The 20,498-nt window shown below is 39.6% G+C and overlaps 2 protein-coding genes across 2 annotated transcripts; both read left to right on the top strand.

Annotated features, from left to right (window-relative positions):
* Positions 1-14,792: 14,792 nt before the first annotated feature.
* Positions 14,793-16,980, top strand: LOC9306604. The gene has a single exon (XM_002870487.2). The coding sequence runs from the start codon at positions 14,935-14,937 to the stop codon at positions 16,828-16,830; it is 1,896 nt and encodes a 631-aa protein (XP_002870533.1). The 5' UTR covers positions 14,793-14,934; the 3' UTR covers positions 16,831-16,980.
* A 93-nt stretch (positions 16,981-17,073) lies between these two features.
* On the top strand, positions 17,074-20,449 carry LOC9306603. Its single transcript, XM_002870486.2, has one exon. The coding sequence runs from the start codon at positions 17,815-17,817 to the stop codon at positions 19,642-19,644; it is 1,830 nt and encodes a 609-aa protein (XP_002870532.1). The 5' UTR covers positions 17,074-17,814; the 3' UTR covers positions 19,645-20,449.
* The last annotated feature ends 49 nt before the right edge of the window (positions 20,450-20,498 follow it).

Genomic DNA, 20,498 nt, shown 5'->3' with positions numbered 1-20,498 from the left:
AAGGCCAAGTGCCTTACGAGCTGCATCGATTCTGATCCATTCACCATTGAACTCGAAGCGGGAACAACTCCTATATCTAAAGCTCCATACCGGATGGCACCGGCAGAAATGGCGGAGCTAAAGAAACAATTGGAGGAGTTGTTGGATAAAGGATTTATTAGACCAAGTAGTTCACCATGGGGTGCACCGGTCTTGTTTGTAAAGAAAAAGGATGGTAGCTTTAGGCTATGCATTGACTATCGGGGATTGAATAAAGTTACGATTAAGAACAAATATCCATTACCCCGGATAGATGAGTTGTTGGACCAACTCGGAGGTGCTAGGTGGTTCTCAAAGATAGACTTGGCGTCGGGATATCATCAAATTCCGATAGAACCATCTGATATTCGGAAGACGGCCTTCCGGACGAGATATGGCCACTATGAGTTCGTAGTGATGCCATTCGGACTAACCAATGCACCGGCAGCCTTTATGAAGATGATGAATAGTGTTTTCCGAGAATTCTTAGATGAGTTTGTGATCATCTTCATCGATGACATACTTGTCTATTCCAAGGATTGGAAAACTCATCAAAATCATCTAAGGGCGGTGCTAGAACGGTTAAGGGAACAGAAGTTATTTGCAAAGTTAAGCAAATGCTCATTTTGGCAAAGGAGTATCGGATTCCTCGGACACATAGTATCGGAACAAGGAGTGTCCGTAGATCCGGAGAAAATCAAATCCATCAAGGATTGGCCACGACCAAGGAATGCCACGGAGATTAGGAGTTTTCTCGGGTTGGCGGGATATTACTGAAGGTTCGTAAAAGGCTTTGCGAGTATGTCCCAACCGATGACTCGACTAACCGGGAAAGATACTAAGTTTCAATGGTCGGAGGAATGTGAGAAGAGTTTCTCCGAGTTGAAGGCTATGCTAACAAGCGCTCCGGTATTGGTATTGCCGGAAGAAGGTGAACCTTACATGGTCTATACGGATGCATCGATCACGGGACTAGGATGCGTATTGATGCAAAAGGGTAGTGTAATCGCTTATGCTTCAAGGCAATTGCGTAAACACGAAGGGAATTACCCTACGCATGACTTGGAGATGGCCGCGGTGGTGTTTGCCTTGAAGATTTGGCGATCATATCTTTATGGAGCCAAAGTCCAAATCTTCACGGACCACAAGAGTCTTAAGTACATATTCACTCAGCCGGAGTTGAATCTAAGGCAAAGAAGGTGGATGGAATTTGTGGCGGATTATGACTTAGATATTGCCTATCATCCGGGAAAGGCAAATCAAGTCGCCGATGCCTTAAGTAGGAGACGTTTCGACGTAGAAGCGGAGAAAAACCAAGTGGACTTGGTTAACATGATGGGGACATTGCATGTGAATGCGTTATCCAAGGATCTTGAACCATTGGGTTTAGGTGCGGCTGATCAAGCCGATCTACTTAGTAGAATTCGTTTGGCCCAAGAGAAGGACGCGGAGTTGAAAACTTGGGCAAAGAACAATAAAACGGAGTACCAAACATCGAACAATGGTACCATAGTGGTGAACGGTCGCGTATGTGTGCCGAATGACAAAGGTTTGAAGGGGGAAATCCTTAAAGAAGCGCACCAATCAAAGTTCTCGATTCACCCCGGGTCCAATAAGATGTACCGAGACCTAAAAAGGTATTACCATTGGGTGGGAATGAAGAAGGATGTAGCCGAATGGGTTGCCAAGTGTTCGACGTGCCAACTTGTCAAGGCGGAACATCAAGTACCAAGTGGGTTAGTACAAAACTTACCCATGCCCGAATGGAAATGGGACCATATAACGATGGACTTTGTTACCGGGTTGCCTACGGAGATAAAGTCTAAGCACAATGCGGTTTGGGTGGTGGTGGACAGATTGACTAAGTCCGCACACTTCATAGCAATTTCCGAAACGGATGGAGCCGAAGATATAGCCGCAAGGTATATCGAGGAGATAGTACGATTACACGGAGTGCCGGTAAGCATTGTGTCGGATCGTGATACACGGTTCACATCGCATTTCTAGAAGGCTTTTCAGAAAGCCTTAGGAACGAGGGTGAACTTAAGTACTGCTTACCACCCACAAACGGATGGGCAATCTGAACGGACGATTCAAACCCTTGAGGACATGTTGCGTGCATGTGTCTTGGATTGGGGTGGGAATTGGGAGAAGTACTTAAGGTTTGTGGAGTTTGCCTATAACAATAGCTATCAAGCTAGTATTGGCATGTCACCTTACGAGGCGTTATACGGACGAGCATGTCGGACACCGCTATGTTGGACACCAGTGGGCGAACGCATGTTGTTCGGTCCGAAGATTATGGATGAAACCACCGAAAAGATGAAGTTCCTAAAGATCAAACTAAAGGAAGCACAAGACCGACAGAAAAGCTATGCGGATAAGCGTCGTAAGGAGTTAGAATTCCAAGTAGGAGACTTGGTGTATCTTAAGGCCGTAACGTATAAGGGCAAAGGACGATTTTCAACAAGGAAAAAGTTGAGTCCAAGGTACGTTGGCCCATACAAGGTGATCGAACGAGTAGGGGCTGTGGCATACAAACTCAAACTTCCGCCGAAGTTAGATGCATTTCACAAGGTTTTCCACGTTTCACAACTAAGGAAATGCCTAAGTGAACACGAGGAGCGAGTAGAAGATGTTCCTTCGGAGTTAAAAGAAAACTTAACGGTGGAAGCAAATCTAATTCGGATCGTTGATCGAATGGAAAAGGGGACAAGGCGGAAAAAGATAAGCATGATAAAAGTGTTATGGGATTGTGGAGGCCGCGAAGAAACTACTTGGGAAACAGAAAATAAAATGATGGCTGATTTTCCTAAGTGGTTTAGAGAGATGGGTAAAGATCAACTTAAGTCGGATTCGGGGACGAATCCCATTCAAGGGGGGGAGACTTGTAACGCCCGCGATCCTCAATAGGATCGTCGGATGAGACTTGGTCCGAGAAAAGGAGGAGAAACTCGGACAAGTCTAGATTGGAGCTGCCCATCAGCTCGGATAAGGAGAATAATGAACGTTAAGTAGCCAAACCAGCTCCCGTATAGCTCAACTAAGCTCGAAGTACTTCCGGGTAGTTCAGCTAAGCTCGGGTAACTGTCGAGTAGCTCAATTAGCTCGACCAGCTGCCGGGTAGCTCAGCTCAGCTCGGGTAACTGTCTGACGGTTGGACGGTTGGGCGGTTACGGAAGGACGGTTGGGCGGTTACGAGGGGCGGTTACGAGGGGCGGTTACCAATGAGCGGTTATGGCCGAATGGGCGCCTTCTAGAGAAACGGTTGGGAAACGGTTTTCTAAACGAAACTCTATAAATACAAGGCATTTAGGGCGATTTCGAGGACGGAAAAAAACTTAGGGAAAAATACAGAAACTCTCGGAGAACATCTTGAGAGAAAACACTTAAGAGAGAGTTACGATCGGTGCGATCGAAGGTGAGACGGTTCTAGACTTTGTGTCCGAACCTAAGGAGATATGATACGTACGATCTAGCCTAGGGATTGTTCCGATGACTTAGAAGAAGTCCGGAACGATTAGGGTGATATTGTAGTATCGGGGAATCATTCATATCATGCATAAACTTGGTTCGAATGGCGGATCGGTTGAAATGGGGATACGGCTCGGCGGAGGATCGGCGGATCTGTGAAGATCTACCGTGAATCGGCCGAACTGATGCGCATACTTCCACTCTCCGATCTGTTCTTCGTTCCGGGTGGTTAAAAGGCCTAGAGAGCATTGCATGGACTTGCATATAATAAGTAAAACGGATACTTATGCCTCTTTGACTTTCAGGAAAGGATGGTGATCGTGGGAAGAACTTGGCTTAGGCGTGAGAGACTCAAGGCCGGGAAGATGGGTGGTGATGAATCGGGTAGAATAGGATCGATTATATGACTTGTAATAGCTTATATGCAAACTCATAAGTTGTATCGAATCCTTTCAAGTATCTAATAAAGTATCCGATTCTTTGTTTACTCAATTATCGCATATTGACTCTAAGTAATGAATCTCAGAATATCGTAAATCGGATTGTCTTAAGGAAAATGGCCCTAAAATTTGACTAAGGATCGGATCACTTAATGATTTGGTCGGAGAGAACCTCTCCGGACTTAGGCAGTCCGGATCGGGGTCTTTCACCGTGCCTCCCACTTATCCGCAGGGAGAATACCATTAAGGATGTATTCTCTGATGGGTATCCGCCAGTCTGCCCCCCAATCCGGAAGTGGTAGCACTGGTTGTAGTGGTTCCGGATTAGGCGGTGTTCCGATTAGTGATTCTACTTCTAGGTTCTGCTCAGTTTCCTCGACCCTTTGTGGTTCTTGTTCCACACTCATCCTTCTTTGCATAGACCGTGTAGTCACGAAATTCAGCTCTCCGGTGGCTATGCTGGGATGTTCAATTACTTCGACAGGGATCATTCGGCTCACTGTTACTTCGGAACTCGACGCCAATGCCGCTAAGGCATCCGCCGCTGAGTTCTCACTTCGCGGAATTCTAGTGAGTTCGAAACTAAGAAACTTTTTACTCAATTCCTGAACCTGAGCGAGGTAAGCTTCCATTCTGCCATCTTTTGCTTCATAATCACCGGAAAATTGATTAGCAACGAGCTGCGAGTCGCAAAATGCCCGTAATTTTGTGATACTAATCCCAACCGCTAGACGAAGTCCTGCAAGGAGAGACTCGTACTCCGCCTCGTTATTCGACGCATTAAATGCGAGACGAAATGACTGTTCAATTACTTCACCATATGGGGATTGCAATCAGATACCGATCCCGGAACCTTGTTTTGAGGACGCGCCGTCCACATGAAGTATCCAAGGTCCTTCATTTTCTTTGACTTCCATGGAGACCAGAGGTAGTTCGATCAGAAAATCTGCGAGGACTTGAGATTTTAAGCTTGTCCTTGTTCGGAACTGAATATCATACTCGCTTAGCTCAATTGCCCATTTAACCAATCTTCCTGACTGACTCGGACTATGCAAAATTGCCCTTAAAGGTTGCGTGGTTAGGATAATAACCGTATGAGATTGAAAATACGGTCTTAATTTCCGAGCCGAAGTAATTACTGCCAGAGCTAGCTTTTCCATCATCGGATATCTTGACTCCGCTCCCGAAAAAGACTTGCTTACATAGAAAATCGGTCTTTCGTCGTTCCGATCCAATCGCACTAACACTCCACTTACTGCGCTGTCAGAAACCGATACGTACAAGAAAAGCTCTTCTCCGAACTCGGGTTTCGCTAACACAGGAGGTTTGGACAAATAATCTTTTAGATCTTTGAAAGCCTTTTCGCAATTCTCATCCCAGATGAAATTCTTGTTCGCTTTTCGGAGCAGATTATAGAATGGAAGGCACCTATCGGTTGACTTCGAGATGAATCGGTTCAAAGCTGCTATCCGCCCCGTGAGTCGCTGAACTTCCCGGATGTTGCGAGGCAAAGTCATTGCCAGAAAAGCGTTCAACTGTCGTGGATTAGCTTCGATTCCTCGCTCCGTGACAATATAACCCAAAAACTCTCCCGACGGAACTACAAAAGTGCACTTGGTCGGGTTCAGTTTCATTCCGAACTTATTCAAAATTGCGAAGCACTGCTCTAGATGCTCAATATGCGAAGTGCTTGATATTGACTTCACCAACATATCGTCAATATACACTTCCATCGTTTTACCGAGGAGATCTTTGAACATCATATTCACCAACCGTTGATAAGTGGCTCCGGCATTTCTCAACCCGAAAGGCATGACTATATAACAGTAAGTTCCACGGTCCGTGATGAAAGCTGTCTTTTCCAGGTCTTCCGGATTCATCAAAATCTGATTATACCCGGAAAAAGCATCCATAAAGGACATCATTTTGTGGCCCGTAGTTGACTCCACAAGTCGGTCGATGTGCGGAAGTGGGAAACTATCTTTGGGACAGGCTTTATTAAGATCGGTAAAATCTACGCAAACCCGCCATTTACCATTTTTCTTCTTGACTACAACAGGGTTTGCCAACCAGTCTGGATATTTGACCTCGCGAATCAAACCGGCATCGAGCAGGCGCTGAACTTCGGCATTTACAGCCTCGGCTCGGTCTGGACCAAATTTCCTGCGTTTTTGTTTTACTGGTTTGAAAGTCGGGTCAATGTTGAGCTCGTGCGAAATGACCTTTGTATCGATCCCAGTCATCTCCTCGATTTTCCAGGCGAAAGTTTTTTGATTCCTTTTTAGGAAAGTTATCAGTTCGACTCGGAGTGTTTCGCTTAATCCTGCTCCTATTCTCACAGTTTGATCCGGATACTCCTCATTAACTACCACTGCCTCCACGAGGTCACTGCTTATTTTTTTGACGAGATTTGCAGGCACCTCGAACTGTGGTTGCTATTGAATTTTAAGCTTATGACTGGACATGTAACACATCCTCGGAGCTCGCTGACTTCCCAGGATTTGCTTTACTCTGGATTTCGTAGGGAATTTCAAGCATTGATGATACGTTGAAGGTACTGCTTTCATCTCATAAATCCAGGGTGTTCCCAAGATAACATTATAAGCAGCCGGACGATCGAACACCGTGAACTCGATCATTTTGACTATGCCTTCTGCGGATACCGGGAGCACAATCGTTCCTAGCGACATTGAAGTTTCGCTAGTAAAGGAAACCAAAGGAGATGGTGGCCCCTTTATATCTTGCTTGGATATCCCCATTCTTGTCAGAGTATCGAGGAAGATTAAATCCACCGAACTCCCGGTATCAATGAGAACCCGAGATACTTCGCAATGCGCAATATTGAGTGTTATGACCAGAGCGTCATCGTGTGGTTTGTCAAGTTGACTGGTTTCGCTTTCGGAGAATGTTACTTCGGGTAATTGTTCCTCAGTAAGTCTGGCCTTCTTGATTATCGGGGGGGTTGCCCTCCGTTCGTGTTGCTTGATTGCACTAATGGAGTCCCGAAAGAGCTTGGATCCCCCCATAATCACTTGGATTTGCTTCTTCGGTCCTTTAAAAACATCAGGGGACTGGATCCTTTTGGTTTTTTTGCTAGGAGGAGACGGTTCCTCTGTTGCTACTGTTTGCTCCGACGGATGAGTTGGCTCGAGCTCCGAAATGTCGATTTCGGTTATTTCCCCGGATGCGAACTTGGCAGCCAGTAACCTTCCTAGAGCCTTGCAATCTTTTGTAGCATGCCCATTGACTTTGTGGATCTCGCAGTAGGCGTTTGGGTCACGAATCCACTTGTTACTCGGGAAAGCGCCGTTTTTGCTCTTTGGCGAGAAAGATTGCTTCGCAGGTGAAATCTTCGGAGAACCTTTTGGCTCCTCCCGATCCACTGAGAATGTGCCAGCTCCAGGTTTCCGAGCTTCAGGTTGAACAGGTTTCTTCTGAGGAAGAAGTTGAGCAGGTTTCGGAGCTGCTTTGAACTTTTTTGCTAGAGCGGCCCGCTCTTCTTCCGCGTTTATCCAGTTCGTTGCCCGATGGAGGGCATCTTGAATAGTGGCTGGTCGGTTAACAACCAACTCTTCTCGGAAACGGGATTCGTGCCATAGACCGTTCTTGAGTGCAGCAATAGCTGCGGAATCAGACAAATTTGGGATCTGGACCATAATCTCTTTAAAGGAGGTGATGTAAGTCCGGAGCGGCTCTCCGGCTCCCTGTGAGAGGTTCCACAGCTGGGCATCAGTTACATCGCTCTTGATGAAGTATCCGTACTGCATGATGAAAGCAGTAGATAGTTGCTTGAAGCTATCGATCGATCCTTCTTCTAGTTGAGTAAACCAGGTCAAAGCCGGCCCTGATAGGTTCTCGGCGAAGAGCTTGCATAAGCCCGCGTCTACTTCGTTTGGCTCCAAATGTACCCGACCTGCGGTCACCTGAAAAGACGCTAAAAATTCTTTGGGATCTCCCTTACCGTCGTACCCCGGAAGTTTGACCTTCCTTTGGTCTCGAATTCGTAGGGCTACAATTCGTGGAGTAAAAGGAGTCCTTCTCGTCTCCTCGATCACTCTATCGACTTCGGGAGCCGAACTGGTGGCTTGATGAACCTTCGAACTCATTTCCCGAATCTGATTTTGTAAGCTCTGGATTTCCGAGTTGACCGGAAGGTGAGGTGGATGGGACTCGGTTTGAGGATGATGCGGGGTGCTGCCAAGATGAATGGGGAGAGGTGTTCTGGCTGGAACAAAGGGACCGCCGGCTGAGTTTTGAGGTGCTTGAGCATGACGGGATCCATCTCCAGGTTCACTCTGAGAGCCAAGAGGCAAAGAAGATGGGAGTACGTTATTCGGGGAAACGAGCCTAGGATCCTGAACCTCCGAAACGTTCGGACCATGAAAGTCCAAATGGCCGCGAGGTCCGCTGGTCCGCAAAGTTCCTGCAAGAATCGTATCAACCTGATCCGCATAAGCATTATGGGCTGACCTGATTTCGGAACAACTTGCTGTGAGGACTGCGATTTGGCTGCCGCTTTGCTCTTCAAACGCTGAAAGCTTCTCAGACAATGCAGTGGTGGCGAGCTGCTGTTGGTCGGTCTTCTCGGACATATCTTTCAGCAACTTCTTGATCTCGTCGAGGACTGAAGCCGGATCCGCCACGTCTGACATCTTTCCGATTGATATTCTGGAGTAAAAGACTAGAAATCCCCTCCTTCTAGCGCCAAATTGTGGATGTCGGAATCTGCAATACAAATTTTATGATGTGTGTCGGGTCGTCTAGCCTTGCTAATTCGAACAACAATCGTCAAAAAGAAAACAAAAGAGTAAAGTGTATGTCTCTGTTTATTGCCCAAGAAAATCCGTCCCAATACAATGGTTTTCGTTTTCTATTTATAATTACGCGATTCGAAACCGAAGTCGTTCATCAAGCCGCAGATCTCGCCCTCATCAATGTTTCCGTTTCGAATCTTCCGAATCTCGCAAATTCCGTATGACCCGCCCTTCATTAAATTCACGAGATCCCGACGTTTCACTCGAGCTGGGCCGAACTTTACTGGGCCGTTCTTTTCGTCTCTTGAACCGGGCTAACGGCCCACTTTGTTTCATTGTTCTACTACTTTTCCGGGCCGGATCCGACTTGCGAGATCCGACACCAACAATCACTAACCATCATATTCCAAATTTCATAATATTGATAAATTTTATAACATTTTCTTTTATAATCCGACTAATGGTGTTTCAATATTACATTTTGTCAATTTTGTAAGAGGCTGTGGAGAGGATTTTTGTCACTAATGCCACTTTCTCAGAAAAAGTAATCGTTTATGCCACTCTTATATTATATTTTATTTTTTATTTTTCTTTTAATACAAAATCTATAGTAAATGTCAGAAAACCCTTACCCTAATTCAGTATTTACGTACCCTTGCCATTGCCAACCTAACAACATAATTATTTTATCTTCTCCTCTTTCTATTTCATTTTCACGCTTCTCCTCCATCTCTTTCTCCTTCATCTTCTTCTTCTTCTGCTTCTTCTTCTTCTAGAGTTTTCGAATCCTTAACCCTAGATCTCTTCTTCCTCTTCTGAATTTTTCGGATCTTTAACCCTAGATTTCTTCTTCTTCATCATTACCTTCAACGAAATCCTAGATCTCTTTTTTTTCCATGGATCTTTCTTCCATCTCTTCGATCTTCTTATTCTAGATCCATAGATCTTCGTTCTTCTCACATATCTGAGATTAACAACAATACCGATCTAGATTTCTCCAAAATCGGTTGTGTAGTGACGGAGAAGAATCGGCGGTGGAGGAGAATACGCGGTGGAAGAGAATCGGCGGTGGAGAATCGGCGGCAACGACAATGAACAAAGCAAGAAGAAACGAATTAGTGAGTGTAACGGCGCTAGGGTTTACAATTATAATTTTTAAAAATTCTACCATTTGTACCAGTTGTTCCTGTATTAGTTGTACTAGTTGTTTCTGTATCAGTTGTACCATTTGTATTCATTGTACTATTGATATATTTGTACCAGTTGTCCCTATTAATATGTTGGCTGTACCATTTGTATCAATTGTACTATTATATTTACCATTTGTACCAATTGTTCCTATTTATATATAGTTATACATATTTGTACCAATTGTACTATTATATTTCAGTTGTACCATTTGGACCAGTCATCTTACAATCTCTCATATGTACCAGTTGTATTATTATTTCTTAGTTGTACAAAGTTGTACCAAATTGTACTATTCCGTACCAATTCGCCCTAATTTTATTAAGGGTAATTTGGGGATATCACATTTATGGTGGCACTCAGATTATAAGATGGCACGCCAGATTAATTTTTTTCAAATAGTGGCATATGTGAGATGACATATAACCAAGAAACCTTACTCACAATCAATTGTATGTGCTATTTCAGAGGTCTTTTAAAAGGAACAAGTAAATAAACCCGAAGTTTGTAATGCAACAATAGAAGATATACTAAGGTTGATTTTCTTTGTCCAAAACAATCAATCTATATAAATCTGAATTTTGAATTACTCAAAATAAATTTGATCTTATTGAAGTGAGATTAAGAAGAAAATCAAGAAGACTAATGATGAGTAGAAAAAAAAAATACAATTGAGTATGCTTCAAAACAACATAAATATTAAGTGGTAGTGGAAGCAGACGCTTGAACTATATAATGGATTAATTCATCTCTTTTTACTTATCTCTTACAATATAATTCATCTTCATTCCTACATTTATTTCTTAAACTGTAAAAAAAATTACATACATTTCTCAAATAAATTATGCGCTTACAAGTAGCATAAAATGATTATTTTATTAACAGAGTATAAACTAATAAAATGGTGTTTCAACATTTGTTACGTCATTTATGTGATTTTAAATATTTTCATTAAGTAGATAAACAAATTCGAATCAAATTGTATCAAAATATAACGGTAGACTCAATTATAAACTCAGCCCAAACCCAATATGCATAACATTTGGTTATGATATTTTCATTAAGTAGAAAATAATAGAAAATTTGTTGTATTACCATTATATTTAAATTCTTGAAAATGCAACAATAACTTTTAAAATTGGATAAATTTAGAATATCAACTTTACTATTAATATGTAAATTATAAATTGAAAACAATGTAACTTAATTTTCAACTTAGGGTTTAATGTTTTCACATTTTAACAAAATAAATATTATTTATGTATACGTATTATATTACTATAATCATTAATTTTATCATCAACACTCTTAAAATTTATAATTGGCATCAAATATTGTATTGATTAAAAGCAATAATATAGTCTTAATTATTTTTCATAAAACATAAATAGCATTGTATATAGATGAATACAATTCAAATTTTATAGAAAAAATCAAATTTTGAATTTACTGTCATTCATTTATTTATTTTCCTTTGAATTTTAAATTCAAACAAAAAAATAAGTAAAATAAATAGCAAACATATAACATAATATGCAACAAGCCGCGAGTATCGCGGCTAAATAATCTAGTAATATGTAAAGTAAACATATTCATTAGTTCTTAGTTATGTGAACAATAAATAATTATCATTATTAAGATTACCTATTGCAATGATGAAACCATATATTAAAAGTCTTACTTTTTGCGCATAACTCTTTAATTATCTTTTTCTCTTGCTCACGCAATATATCATCTTCCGGTACAATCAAGTCATAATTTAAGAAAAAAAAATCATTTCAAATGCCCCCCTTCTTTTTTCAAAAATCATCTTACAAGTTTTTAGAAATCATTTTTAAAACAATTTTAAAAATCATTTTATGGATTTACATGATTTTGGATTCTTCGTACTTGCCGAAAGTGTGCCAAATTTATCAGATTTGGTCGAGTTTGCGGATATTTGGCAGATTTTTCTAAACTAGATTCAAATTTGCGGATAGTTTAGTATAGTATAAGTAGGTTTGACGCAGTTTGCAGATATTTTGAGACAGTTTCCAAATATTTTTTTGCAAAGTATAAGGAAATTTGGCTGAATCAACAAAAATTTGACAAATTTTTTAGACATTTGGTAAAGATTGCAAATATTTTGGAAGAGTCTACGGAAATTTAGCATATTGTGAGGATATTATTATGTGGAGTCTACCGATATTTAGCAGTGTGTGGATATTTGGTAAAGTATACAAAAATTTGGCTGTATTTACTAATATTTAGCAGAGTCTACTAATATTTGACAAAATTTTTAGATGTTTGACAATGTCTTCTGAATATCTCCGGCAAACTTAAGGAATGTCTTTGAGACAAATGATGATCGGAAAGAAAAACTTCACGATGGAGAACTGTCTGCGAGAATGAATCGACAAATACCTGTCGGTACATAAATTTAATTCATTTAAAAATTATAATTAAAATTATCAAAATATAATTAATCGAGTAAAATAATAATTTTAATAGTTTTATTTTTATAAATCATTACTAATTAATTAATTTATTTATTGATATGTAAAACAATATCGTTTCTTTCAGCTTGTTATTTTGTAGACTAGAGAAGAATATGGTTTGTACAGTTATTGTATGACGGAAAACTTTATATAAAACTTCTTTAAATCATTAACAAATGAGCCGTGTTATTGTTTTATAGGGCACTTACCAAAAGGTATGAGAATTCTTTCTAATCAAGTCCAAGTTTCTTCTTGAACCAAGTCTTCCAAGTTTGGTAGATTTGAGAATTTGAAATGACCAAAACTTGGCTCTAAAAGTATGTTGTGAAAGGATCTTGACCTTTATTATACAGTTCATTTCCACTATTAGCTACTTTAGCAAGCAGAAGATGCTTTCTTTGTTAGGAATGCCTAATAGAAATTCAACTGTTATTAGATGATAGTAATTGATATCCAAAATTTAGCTCACATAATAATAGTAGTTTAGTAAAATTAAAGATTAACTTAGGTGATTTGAGGATATATATATATATATATAATAGATAAATGAGATGAAAGTTAAACATTAAACTAATTAAATTTAGTGTATCCTATTATATAAAGTTTGAAATTTTTAATTAAATTAAATATGACACGTATCAAAATTCGAATTAACAGGATCAAGACAAGTGCTAGTTAAAACATATAATGTGTAATTTTCTCATATACTTTTGATTAAAGTAAGATATTGTGTCTTCTCTTTGATTTGTGTTATTCTCAGTGATCTATCTAAAAGAATTGTGATACAATTTCTGTCGGTAATCATTTTAACAAAATTGTAAATTTGTAACTAACTTTTATGTTTATTTTTTTTTGTTAAAGTCACAACTAGTCTATCACTAAATTATTCTTCAAAATGTGTTTCGACTTATCTTTAATTAATTTTTAAATATAAAATAAACTAAAACTAAATTCTGGATTATGAAACTTTTTATATAACTAAAGCATATTTTAACCATTAGACTAAATATTTTTATTTTATTATTATAAGTGAATCATTAAAAACATATTTTTGAGATTCCAAATCTAAACTCTTAATACAAAAATTCATAATTGATTTTACTAAAATTCAACATAGTATTTACATATAATTACAATAAAATTGACTAAATTTATAACTTTAAAAAAGAGATGTACAGTATTGATAAAAACCGTGTAACACACGGTTAGTGTTTTGGATACATTTAACTTTAAAAAAAAATCAATCCTAATAATTAAAAATTCTTAATTAGTTATGGGTTTTATCATGTTTATAATACTTCAATTTGTTACTCAGACAATGGCGTAAATTACTTAAGATATGGCCACTTGTTGCGGAGTTTACGCGTAATGAGATTGGTAATGGCAGCAATACTTATTTTTGGCTTGATAGATGGCTCCCTATAGGCCGGCTGGTAGATATTATTGGGACCGCTGGGTTTTATCAACTTGGTGTCCCTAAATTTGCTAAGGTCTCCGAGGTGGTTAATGATACGGGGAGGCGCTTTCGACGTTGTCGGGACATAAATTTAATAGAAGTGATCCAGGGCATTCGGGGTCTTAAGGTACCAAACAGAGAAGCAGGTATCGATAAGGTTATGTGGAGACATTCTCCAAACGATTTCCGGCCTGAATATGCTGCGGCTAGTACATGAGACCAGCTGCGATCTCGCGGGGATACTAAGGAGTGGAGTAAGGTTATATGGTTCCCGCAAACAGTTCCTTGGTTTGCTTTTATCACTTGGTTGGCGATCAGGGATAGGCTTACCACTGGTTCACGGATGCGAGCATGGGGAGACAACCAATCTTGTCTCTTATGTGGAGAACCTGATGAAACTCGAGATCATTTATTTTTTGCATGCCCTTATTCGTTCATTGTGTGAATTCAGGTTGTGGGTGACTTGTTGCGAACTGAGCCGGATCCTCATTTGGGCTGAAGATCCTGATTGGGCTGAGACAATTCAGCGGCTAATCACTCATCCATATGCGAGGTATGACTACATTCTTCTCCGCTTGTGTTTCCAAGCAACCATATATTATCTATGGCGGGAACGAAACGAGAGAAGGCACAACAAGCTATATCGTATGCACTCCCAACTAGCCCGTACGATTGAGAGAGTTATACGTTCGAGAATCGTGTCTTTACGATACTTCGAGAATAGGAAGCTACGAGGGTTGATCCAAAGGTGGTTTAGCTCAAGGCAAAATCATTAGCAGCTTGTTGCTCTATTTTACTTCCCAATGTTTTCACTTTGTTTCTCTTTCTGTCTAATTTTTTCATTTGTCGTAAATAACTCTATTCTCATCAATTAATTTCACATTTTATCAAAAAAAAATTTGTTACTCAGACATTTTAGGCCCACTGTTTGAAATCCAAAATAATTAAAAGGCGCGGGTTAAGAACGTGGCCACCAGATTAGGTTAGAGACGTAGGGTAAATTAAAATCAAACCGAACGATTTAACTTAAATTACGGTTAAGTCCGGTTTATATTCACTTTCATTAGAAATCTTCTTCAACCCTTAAACCCATTTTTCCAGAAGTTCCTGGAGACGAAGAACCAACAATGGAGGAATCTTCGAATCTCATGTTGAAATCGAGAGAGGTTCTTGCGACTCCAAGCCACAAAGGACTCGAGAAAATCGTCGAAACACTCTCAATGTTTCAAGACTTCAACGAATATGAATCTGCGTTTGCTCTGTTGAATTTCTGCGCTACTAATTTCCCAAATTGCTATACCCTAATGCTTCTCAAAGTCTACCGATCTTCTTCCAATGGCGATATCAGATCTCATTCGATTTGTTTTCTTTCTGAATCTCTCTTTGATTTCAGAACTCGTAACTTGGAACTCTCACGTATCGCTCTACATGAAATCAAACCTCTTGTGATTGAATGCTTATTGATGCAAGAAACCAAAGAATCTGACATGAAGTATCTACGAAGAATCGTTTCTTTAATAACCTACTATGTTGTGATTTGCGATAATGGTGGATGGTTCGAGCTTAGTGATAGTATCCTCTGGTTAGCAGAAAACGAACCTGTCAAGGCTTTTCATATCTTTATCGATTTGCCATCAGTGTATGAGAATTTCATTGACAAGTTTATGAAGATAATTGTTGAGAAAGCTGAGAAGGTTTTGCTTAATCCTGAGAAAGATAGAGTTCAAGATTGGAGCTTGGCTTTAGAAACTGTTGTGAAAATGGGGATTCAGATTTTGGATACAGAGATGAGAGTTGATTTGATAAAGAATCTTATAAATACTCTTGTGAAGTCAGTGAAGGAGCTAGTGGAGAAGGGAATGGAACAGTTTTTGGTACAAGGGCTTGAACATCTTGAGAGGTTCGTGTCGCGAGACAAGAATCTGTATAATTACAATAAGGAACAACGTCATTTCGTGATGACTTTCATGTTCAAGATCAAAGATTTCGTAACACAGAGTAAAGAGATTGTAAAGAAGATCACTCAGTTGCTTAAAACACAGGACATTGCAGCAAGCAAACCTGTCGTGAAAGTGAAACCTCGAGAAAATCAAGATGATGGAGAAGAATATGAGCGTGGCTTGTTTGACCATTTGAAGACTTTGTCATCAGTTGATATCTTGAAAATCTTTGTGTCAAATGTTGTTGATGATAGGTCCAGAGAGATTGCAATCAGACGACTTGAAGTTGTACTCTCTGATCACATTTCGAAGAAGGTGGATATAGACATTGCAGAGATGAGACAACTCCAGCCATTGGTCATCTCTTGCCTTAAGCAAGAAAGAATCTCTGACAGCATGTTCAAAGTACTAGGTCAGGTGGTGAACCACGTTGTGTATGAGATGTTCAAACACCAAGATGTCGCATGGGATGGTCTACGCGATTATATTGCATCGCATAGCAAAACAAAGTTTCAGAGAGCGGTTTATATCTTCCAGTGCTTGACAACGCCGCTTGAAGATGACGATTTTGTGATTCATGTGATGGAGAATCTCCTCCCAGAGATAAGAATAAGGCTAAATCCACCAAGAGACTTGTTGGTAGATAACAGTTGCTGGGATTTGGCGTTTACTGGTGCATTCTGTGCGACCATTCACTTGATAGAGATCCCAAGTCAAGCTGAATCCGTTAAGGAGATTGCAAATAAGATGATAGATTCTGTTAGAGAGCTTGTGGAAAGAGGAATGGAAGTTGGGCTTGTTAGGAGAGCTTTTAGAGATCTTGAAAGCATAGTCAAGAAACAAATGGAATGGTATGGAACGAACGAATACAAATTCGTTAAGGGTCTGCTTTGGAAACTCTATGCAATCAAAGGCATGAAATGGGAAAGTAAGATCGTGTTGTGGAGAATCAACGTGATTGTGGATAGAAGAGTTAATGTGGAGGTTAAAAAGCTTCCAAAGGGTAAGCTTGATTGGCTGAACCTACCTGAGGGTGAGGGATGTGTACAGTCTGAAATTCTGCTTGCAGATTATGGTTTTTGATATATAGTTTGCAGTTGTAGAAAGAATTAACATTGTACAGAAACAAGTATCGGTCTTGGTTCTTCGGTAGTGGCTTAGGTCCTTCTGATTTTTTGTAGACTACATATCATAAACCCACAATAGTTACAATATAAAGTTTCTTACAAGGCATACAGATTTCTTTTACATCCTTATGGAGATGAGAGATGTAAATTCACTGTAATTTGTTAATTCCAATGCCATGACAAGTACATGTGAGTACTTACTTATTCAAATATACAGATTATGAACTGTACTACTTGGTTTAGGATCAAACACGCTATGGAAATGCTCAATTGGGAGGCAGAGATCGTCCTAATATCGGATGCTTTCAATCTGCAGTTACCTTTTTGATTCTGGTCGTTTCTTTATAGTATGTTCTCTTATCATCATATCATCTTTTGCGACTATTATAATATCTGCATTGTTATGGTCCGGGGTAGCGTTCCGAAAAAGTGGCTAGTGGCCAGTGGGTTGGATTATAAATAACACAGTGAACTGCTTAGGAGTGGTACATTGAGAAGTTGATTTGTCATGCGGGTGCTATTCTTGCATAGGCAGCTTATGTTTTTCGGATCAGAGGTTAGGAAGACAAGAAAAGCTCCGTGAGAGTCCATAGGGATAGTCATGTCACACCGGGATCAACAAAATTCGGTATGAGAAGCGATTCGAGTCTTCTCCACACAATGCAAACGGTGTCACTTGTCAGGCCAAGGACATCGAGTACCATCACGTTTAACTAAAGTCAATCAAAATGTTAGACCATAAATGAAAGTTTAAATCTCAATTTGTTGGGACTAATTTACGTCCGGGTCAATTTAGATATAATTGTGGTTAATTAAAATCGAACCGAATGGTTTTCGCTAAGTAGCGGTTAAGTCCGGTTTATATTCAGTTCCAAATAATAAACGCAAACTCTCTCCCACTGCATCATCTTCAAAACAAGACCAAAATTTTCTCTGGCAAATGGAAGAATCTTTGAATCTTAAAGCAAGAGAACTTCTTGCGACTCCAAGCCATGAAGGAGCAGAGATTCTCGTCACACAACTCTCAATGCCTCAAGAAACCAACGAATATCAAACTGCGTTTGCTCTCTTCAATTTCTGCGCTGATACTTTCCCAAATTGCTTAACCCTAATGTTCCTCAAACTATATCGATATTCTTCCAATGGCGTAATCAGATTCCACACGATATATCTCCTCTCTGAAACCCTCGCCGAATTCAGACTCTCTCGCGTCGCTCTCCATGAAATCAAACCTCTTGTGATTGAATGCCTTGCGATGCAAGAAACCAAAAAATCTGACATGAAGTACCTACGAAGAATCGTTTCTTTAATAACCTACAATGTTGTGACTTGCAATAATGGTGGATGGTTCGAGCTTAGTGATTGTATCCTCTGGCTAGCAGATAACGAACCTGTCAAGGCTTTTCATGTCTTCATCGATTTGCCACCAGTCTACAAGATTTTCATCGACAAGTTTATGCACAAACTTTTAGAGAAAGCTGAGAAAGTTTTGCTTGATCCTGTGAAAATTAATGTTGAAGATTGGAGCTTGGCTTTAGAAACTGTTGTGAAAATGGGGATTCAGATTTCGTATAAAGATATGAGATATGTGAAAATGGTAGAGAATCTTCTTTCTATTCTTGGGAAGTCAGTGAAGGAGCTAGTGGAGAAGGGGAAGGAACAGTTTTTGGTACAAGGGCTTGAACATCTTGAGAAGTTCTTGGAAGTAGACAAGAATCTGTATAATTACAATAAGGAACAATGTCATTTCGTGATGGCTTTCATGTTTAGGATCAAACGTTTTGGAACACAGAGTAAGGAGGTTTTAAAGAAGATCAATCGGTTGGTTCAAACACCGGGAAATCGAGCAGGAAAACATAGCCGTTTGAAGATCAATCCGTTGGTTAACACACCGGGAAATCAAGATCATGGAGAAAAGTTTGATCATTTGAATACTTTATCATCACTTGAAGTTTTGAAAATCTTTGCGGCAACTGATCTTGAAGATAGGACCAGAGAGATGGCTATCAGACGACTCGAAGTTGTGCTCTCTGATCACACTTCAAAGAGAGTGGAAATAGACTTTTCAGAGATGAGAGAACTCCAGCCATTGCTTAACTCTTGCCTTCGGCAAGAAGGAATCACAGACAGCATGTTCAAAGTCTTAGGTGAGGTGGTGAGTCACGTTGCGTATGAGATCTTCAAACACCAAGATGTTACATGGTATGCTTTACGCAACTATATTGCATCGAGTAAAACAGAGTTCAAGAGAGCGGTTTATATCTTCCAGTGCTTAACAATGCCACTTGAAAATGAGGAGTTTCTCATTCCTGTGATTGAAGTTCTTCTCCCAGAGATAAGTACAAGGCTAACTCCACCAACAGAGTTGTTGGTAGATAACAGTTGCTGGGTTTTGGCGTTTACGGGTGCCTTCTTTGCAGCAATTCACTTGATAGAGATCTCAAGTCACGCTGAATCCTTAAAGGAGATTGCACATAAGATGATAGACTCAGTGAGAAAGCTTGTGGAACGAGGAATGGAAGTTGGACTTGTGAGGAGAGCTTTCAGAGATGTGGAAAGCATTGTGAAGAAACAATTGCGATGGTATGATACAAGCGAGTACAAATTGGTTAAGGGTCTGCTTTGGAGACTCTATGCAATCAAAGGCATGAAATGGGAAAGTAAAATTGTGTTGTGGAGAATCAACGTGATTGTTGAGAGAGGAGTTGATGAAATGGTTAAAGAGCTGCCAGAGAATGAGTTTGATTGGCTGAACCTACCTGAGCCTTAGGGACTTTTATACAATCTCAAATTCTCCAGAAACTAGTTTTTGATGTATAGTTTTCCTTGGTGGGAGAAAATTGTAAAGAAACAAGTACTACAAGTTGTTATCTTGATTTTTTGCAATGTACTCAGTTTTCAAAACACTTCACTCAAAGACTCTTCTGCAGTTATTATGCTTCTTGTTTCTAATCTGTACACAAGGTTTGTCCTCTCAAGATTGTTGTTCACAAGGTATGCAAAGACAGTATCTAAAACATCTTGTTTCCGAAAGGACGACACTTTGCGGGTACTTGATTAGTTAATTTTCCCAATTCTATATTATGTCTGAAGCTACTATATAATCCTAGCTAATATTGATGTTGACATAACAAAGGATAACGCGCCACACCGTCAATCTGGGAGACGGCTCCTTTTCCTGGTCACAACTTTTAGGCAGATTATGGCTATAAAGAGGTAACTTCTATGGACTACTACTACTACTGGTTCTTGATTATTATACAGTAATGCTTATAAACATATGACATGGTGATTTGAGAAATGAAAACCTTGTCAATATATTATGGCAAATGGACAGAGTCAACGGATGCATTTTAATATCTTAGATTCTTAATCAATAATACATCACTAATATTTTAAAAACTTACATAAACATCTTTTGTCAACTCAAATCTCTGTTTGATGTGTTCTTATTATTGATATCAATGTTCATATTTCCAATTTAATGTGCAACTTTCAATTTCCACTAGATAATTATATCATACAAAAACATGTCACTATTTTACTAATTTTCTGAACAAGTCAAGATGGTTCCGAGTTTTTCCTGATTTTCTCTGAATAAGTCAAGATGGTTCATTTCTATAC

The sequence above is a fragment of the Arabidopsis lyrata genome, assembly GCF_000004255.2.
Source record: "Arabidopsis lyrata subsp. lyrata unplaced genomic scaffold ARALYscaffold_7, whole genome shotgun sequence".
In the NCBI taxonomy this organism is placed as follows: Eukaryota; Viridiplantae; Streptophyta; class Magnoliopsida; order Brassicales; family Brassicaceae; genus Arabidopsis; species Arabidopsis lyrata.
The sequence above is the reverse complement of the archived record's forward strand: the minus strand, read 5'-3'. Positions and strand labels throughout refer to the sequence as shown.